General features: G+C 37.4%; 1 protein-coding gene across 1 annotated transcript; it reads left to right on the top strand.

Annotated features, from left to right (window-relative positions):
- The first annotated feature begins 6,045 nt into the window (after positions 1-6,045).
- On the top strand, positions 6,046-7,008 carry LOC147684473 (olfactory receptor 5AR1-like). Its single transcript, XM_086939644.1, has one exon. It carries the CDS (start codon positions 6,046-6,048, stop codon positions 7,006-7,008), a length of 963 nt encoding a protein of 320 aa, XP_086795770.1.
- Positions 7,009-7,285: the final 277 nt, after the last annotated feature.

Raw genomic sequence — 7,285 nt, 5'->3', positions numbered from 1 at the left:
ATCAACTTGACCGAGATGTACGGTCACGGCAAAGAATTAAAGGTTTCACTAAACACAGGCAAGAGTCTCCTTCTCAATTATGCAGTATTTTTACACCAAAAGCAGCAGTGAGCAAGCAGTAATCACCTCCTTCACTTTAGTGCCCTCTGCAGCAAAAAAACACCGACTCATTGCAGCTGATATTTGAGGTAATAATGCTTTCAAATGTAGAATCACACCCTTTAAGGACAGAACCTCCACAATCTCCAGTTTCATAAAATCAAAATCAATTTTTTAATTTTCTCGCCATGCAAATTTTACTATGCTCTTTCACAATTGTCAATTGTAGAACTCTGAAAGTCCGAGGAAGGGCTATAGATTGTTCTTTTTGGAGGCAATTCACTTCCTTCAGCTTCATGAACACTTGAAATATCCATCTTTGAAACATGGCTGATACAGGAGCTAAATGAAAATCATATGTTTATACTGGAAGCATCCCACCAGATTAATAAATGCTGTGTATTTCATATATGCCTATGGGAAAGAAATCTAAGCTTTGGAGAGAACTCGGCTACCCTTGCCAGAGCCAACATCTCAGAGATTTTTGGAAGCAAAAACACTTACTACAATATTGTTATTCAAATGGCCATTTCGAGTTTCAACCTAATCCTATCAAGGATGCACCCTTCTACTATTAAAGGACGTTAAACTAGAAGACTCAATGTTTTCAATGGTATCTGAATCAACCAACTAACCAAGTGATAGAAGCAAAGGAATTTACTGGATTGTGTATTTTTGGACATGCATCATCATTTTAAGTTAATTTATGTTCAAATTCAAGCAATGTTTCTAAAATATTACACAACGTATCCTTAAAGGAAAATGGTAGGCATTTAAAAAAAAGACAACGAAACATGTAAGTTTAATTTTTGTAAAAACATTTGTTGCGGGAGCCTCCCGCAACAGACATAGGGAAGCGATAACACTTCCCCTGGGATCACAGCTTACTGGACTTTGGACGTTGCTCTGACTCGTCTACCGGTTTGTGTCCCCGTCGCCCTTCCCTCCTCTTTTCCATGCGATGTCCTTCACCCTCCCCTCCTCTTTCCCACCTTCTTTACCTGTCTACTCCCCCTCTGAATCTTCCCTTTGCCTGCTTTTCCCCTTACTTATGTGTACTTATTGTTTATCTTGCCCTTACAAGAAACTATGTTGCCATGCTCTAATTTACTGTGTAACCTTTGTAACGATGTGACCTGTAATTATGATCTGATGTTCATGTAAAGCGCTCTGATACCTCCAGGTCTAGCCAGCGCTATATAAAATCTTTTTAAATAAATAAATAAAAATACTGTTCTCAAAGAAGAAGCGGTCCAGAGACGACCTCTTTTTATATAAACTTGTAGTAAATGACTGGTGTTTTGTGACTGGAATTCATTCTGGTCCAAGTAAGGCAGGGATAATCTTTTTTCTGTTCAGCTGACATATTCAATAGTAGCTAAATATTTTAAAAAGTACTCTTTCCATTCAGGACATTTCAAGAAAGCATCTCTACCTGCCGGGCAGAATGCCTGACAATGGCTAATGGAGAAACACAGGGAAGTCATAATGAATTGATAAAAGATGATTAATGGAAGAGCTCAGTGCTTCCTCTTCACCACTTACTGGACACGCTCACTGTCCTCTCTTCATCACTTGTAGTAACAAATAAGGAGAAAATAACCAGTAAGGAGTAGATTAAGGGTAATGAAGAAATCCTTGAAATTACGGAGGCAACAAGAGAATTGTGTTTCCTATTTGAATTGGTATTGAATAATTCTATGGATCCTCCTTAATAGCAATATAGTCAGGAAACACCTGAAATTGAAAATGCCAAATTAAGAATGCCCAGAGGGGCAAGCAGCAGCCCACATATGTACTCCATGACTCACAGTGAAACTGAGAAGCAATTTCGGTGCCACAATGATGTGTGATTGTTTTTATGAGGATGTACAACCCAAAGCGACCAAGTATGATGACAGTTTTTAGGATCATGCAATCTGAACTCAAATGATAAATGCAATGCGATGGCGTGACTCAAAATATTTGTAGCTGCAGGGCGGCACTCTGTGTCCAAGGCTTCACAGTCGAAGCGGATCACTGACAGAATTTCGACCTCAGAAATATCGACCTACAAGAATATCGAGTCAACAATATCGAGGGCAAAAATATCGACATCCTATCTACAACATGGTAAAATAATATTGATGTAAAAAATATCGATGTTAAAAATATCGATTTTTTTTTATATATATAAATGTAAAAGTAAGTATATTACACTAATAAATAAAATATACATATTTAAAAGTATCTAATAATGTTTAAAATTAATAAATAATACATATATATTAATAATACATTAATTAAATATATACAGTAAAGATATAATATATATGTACTGAACAATAGGTATTAATAATTAATTTACTAATTTATAAATTAATAAAATATATTCTAATCTATACTACTATTATAAAGAGAGAACTGTGAACCTTTGAGGCGGGTAAACTCAGGAACCACATCGCCAATCAAAACACCCAATACAGCGTTGGAAATATCAGGGTAAGCAGATGGATATAGGCTATATAGCATCAAAAAATATACGTTGCAAGGGCAAAGTACGTTCTTTGCCAAAGTAGTCCCTTGGAAGTAGCGCCATGTCTGAGGTGGGTGTGTGCGTTAACGATGTTGAATGCAGTAGGCGAGCTGACATCACATAACAGTGACAGGGTCAGCCATTTTGGTAAAGTAAACCGGAGCGCAATGTGCGCTACAGCCACAGGGGCCCCTGACTTCTCCGTCACCTTGGGGGACATGGAAGCCCAGAGCAGCACCAGCCCCAGGTACGTGCCGAAGAAGCCCAGAGCAGCACCAGCCCCAGGTACGTGCCACTCCCCGGCTCAAAGCCGCGCTACCTGCTCCACCCCTTCACTCCGCTCCTTCCCCGGCTCTGCTGCTCCTGCCGAAGAAGCCCAGAGCAGCACCAGCCCCAGGTAGGTGCCGCTCCCCCCGGCTCTCAGCCGCGCTACCTCCTCCTCCCCTTCAGTCCGCTCCTTACCCGGCTCTGCTGCTCCCGGGGTTGGCCGCTCTGCTGCGCGTCTCCTGCAGCGTTGCTGCCCCCTTAAAACCCTTTGCACGCAGTTCTGCCCCGGACAATGTCGGGGAGGGCTGCTAGTTTACTAATACATTTACAAACATAAAACAATAACATAAATAAAATGTAAGTAATATAAAAAATAAAATAAACATGTGATATTTTAACAATTAATTATATAAAACATTGGATAGCGTAAGGGTAAAAATTACTATTCCTACTCCAGAGAGTGGAACAGTAGGGAAAGCGTTTGATAGCGTAGGGATAAAATTACTATTCCCACTCCAGAGAGTGCAACAGTCGAGAAAACTGACCCTGAACCCAAAAAACACCCCTTTACCCACGAACTGAAAACTGACCCTGAACGCTAAAAATACCCCTTTACCCAAAAACTGAAAACTGACCCTGAACCCTAAAAATACCCCTTTACCCAACAACTGAAAACTGACCCTGAACACTAAAAATACCCCTTTACCCAAAAACTGAAAACTGACCCTGAACCCTAAAAATACCCCTTTACCCAAGAACTGAAAACTGACCCTGAACCCTAAAAATACCCCTTTACCCAAGAACTGAAAACTGACCCTGAACCCTAAAAATACCCCTTTACCCATGAACTGAAAACTGACCCTGAACCCTAAAAATACCCCTTTACCCAAGAACTGAAAACTGACCCTGAACCCTAAAAATACCCCTTTACCCATGAACTGAAAACTGACCCTGAACCCTAAAAATACCCCTTTACCCATGAACTGAAAACTGACCCTGAACCATAAAAATACCCCTTTACCCAAAAACTGAAAACTGACCCTGAACCCTAAAAATACCCCTTTACCCAAAAACTGAAAACTGACGCTGAACCCTAAAAATACCCCTTTACCCAAAAACTGAAAACTGACCCTAAACACTCAAAATACCCCTTTACCCAAGAACTGAAAACTGACCCTGAACCCTAAAAAAAACCCTTTACCCAAAAACGCAAAACTGACCCTGTACACTAAAAAAAAACCTTTACCCAAAAACCCAAAAATGACCCTGAACCCTAAAAATACTCCTTAACCCAAAGTTAAATAATATTATTTAATTAGCAATTAATAATTAATTAACAATAACAATAAAGTAAATATATTAGCACATAAGCTATAATTAATATAATTTATTAATATCATTTTTCGCCAATTAATTAATTAACAGTAACTAAAAATTATATATATAAATAAATTACTCTAATTAATGTAATTAACTAATTAATATTATTTAATTACCAATTAATTACTAATTTAAAATATGTACAAAATTATATTAATTAATTAACTAATTAATATTAATTATTTGCCAATTAATTAGTTATAAATATTTAAAAACATATATTAATTAATTAATTATTATCAAATTACTCCCCACCCTATTCCCCTATAAACCCACATCCCGCTACAGAAAATATATATCAATTAATCAATTAATTATTTCCCAATTATTCAATATTAATTAGCAAATAATTATAATTAATTAATTAATCCTACTAATTATTAATCAACTTACCATAATTAAATTACTTCCCACCCTATTCCCCTATAAACCCACAACCCGCTCCGGTACTAAAACATCCAATTTCCTTATAAATGTATATATTATTATAGAAAATGTATACACATGTAATAGTAATTATTTTAAATACTTAAATTAAACATATAACACATACATAATAAAAAACTATAAAATATTACAAATATCGATATTAGTGTCATCGAAATTATTAACATCGATATATATGCTATCGATATTACTAACTTCGATATTACTTACATCGATATTAAGTATTTTGATATTACTTACCTTGGGTCGATATTCTGTCCTACGATATTCTTGCCTTCGATATTATGCTCCTTCGATATTTCAGACTTGATATTATGGTAGGTCGATATTTCCAACTCGATATTTTGACTGTCTACCGGTCGAAGCATGAGAATAGCATTTGTGGCACCCTTTGTCTGATGCTCCATACGAAAATCCAAAAATCAACAAGAGTAGTGGCTACACCAATACATCTCCATTGGATCTGATTAAACTTTTAACAATGCAAATTCTTGTTTTGTATCCAAGTCAATCCATTGCTAAATTTTTGTGAAATTTAAATATTGACTCTATAAGATGTGAAACTTTTTTATTAATGTACACCAGGACATAAGGAACGATATTGAAAGATTCTCATTGTATCACCCTCAACTGGCAACAGTCCTATAATTCAAATGCTAACTTAGAAAACCATTAAGGCTCAGGAATGTAGAGCATCTGACACCTACCAAATGAAAGTCAAGCAGAACATAGTACATTCCCTCTCAAATTTATGTTTTTAATCTTGCTAGTGGTAGATATAACTAAATATTATCAGGATTGATCCTCTCACAGTTTTAATGTGCAGCTGAGATGCATTTGACAAGATGGGGGGACTAACATATTGGCTAAAAGAATCATTTGTATGGGGCACTACAGTCCTCCGAGAGTTGGCTAAAAATAGGCTAAAGGGAGTTAGTTAATATGTTCATTGTCTCTCTGGTGTCCACAATCAAGATGGAACATTGATCTCTTTTCCAATGTTTATCTTTTAATCTTATTTTTGAAAAGGTACAAGCTGAGGAGAATATCACTACGGTGCTTCTCAAGATGCTTCAAAAAAGCATGTAGACTAGCTGATGTTGCTTAATACATCCATAGGAGAATCGCTCCCCCATTGACACTATATCTTTTCAGTTTTTTAGGAATGCAGACATAACTTTTAAGACTTTATTATGAAAACCCCTTGGACCATTGGGTAGTTATGAGGTTGGAATATGATAATGGCATATTCTTATAGTTCCTACATTCACAGCTTGTCAATGCTGAATTTACGTGTGGCCATTTTATCAAAATGCAGTTTTATTTTCCACCTACAGATGTTTGGAGGTGAAAGAATGGAGATCAAGAACCAAACCCGCGTTATGTACTTTATTCTCCAGGGTCTATCAGACAATCCATGGCATGAGACTGCATTCTTTGCACTATTCCTTACATTTTACTTTGTTGGCATCGTAAGCAACAGTGCCATAATGGCTGCCATTGCTGTTGACTCAAAGCTTCATACCCCCATGTATTACTTCATCTGGAACTTGTCACTTGTGGACATCTGTGTACTTACAACCATAGTGCCCCAGCTTCTGATAATCACCATCTCAAAGACAAAGACCATCTCCTACTCATGCTGCATTGCACAGTTGTATTTCTTTGTTGGTATGGAGACCATTGACAGTCTCCTACTTGGGGCAATGGCCTATGACCGATATGTTGCTATCTGTAGGCCCCTGCATTACTTTAAGGCAATGAGCAAGAAGGTTTTCATCCAGTTGGCGGTTAGTTCTTGTGGAGGTGGTCTCCTAAATTCTCTTCTGCACACTACAATGATCATCAGACTGTCATTTTGTGCATCCAACCAGATCCAGAGCTTCTTCTGTGACGTGCCTCCACTTCTGAAGCTCTCTTGCTCAGACACCTTTATTAATGAGCTCCTGATTCTCACTTGGGGGACATGTTTAGCCCTGGTCTCCATTGTTACTATTGTGTTCTCATACGGCTGCATTGTTTCAACTGTAGTAAGTATCCGTTCAAGTGAGGGGAGGAGTAAGGCCTTTAGTACCTGCTCTTCCCACCTTGTTGTCATCACCTTGTACTATGGGTCCATTCTATTTGCCGAATTCCGGCCTACCTCCAGCTACTCCCTTAAGAGGGATAAAGCAGTGACTGTGCTGTACACCATTGTCACCCCTATGATGAACCCTTTTATCTACAGTCTGAGAAATGAACAGATGAAAACGGCTTTAAAGAACACAATGGGTAAATACATTTTCTTTTACAAGTTGTAAAAGCGATGTCTATATCCCTGACTTTGAAAACCAAGCTTGTGCTTGTATTATTTAACTGTAAACCACATTTTTCATCTATTGCTTAATCCCAACCCACTCAAACTGATTATGTATCCAAACTCTGTTTTCCCAGTACACGCTAAGATTTTATTTCTAATCTACATTTTTTATTGAATTTGCAGTGACTCAACCACTTAATTTCAATTACCATACTCTGATATAGTTGCTATTTTTCTAAGTGTATAGCTGTTGTATATTCATCTGACAAAGGTTTCAC

The sequence above is a fragment of the Lissotriton vulgaris genome, chromosome 10 (genome assembly GCF_964263255.1).
Source record: "Lissotriton vulgaris chromosome 10, aLisVul1.2, whole genome shotgun sequence".
NCBI lineage: Eukaryota > Metazoa > Chordata > Amphibia > Caudata > Salamandridae > Lissotriton > Lissotriton vulgaris.
This window is presented reverse-complemented; position numbering and strand designations above follow the sequence as displayed.

Excerpts from the sequence above, each read along its gene's own strand:
- LOC147684473 (XM_086939644.1), top strand. The coding sequence starts at position 6,046 with ATGTTTGGAGGTGAAAGAATGGAGATCAAGAACCAAACCCGCGTTATG.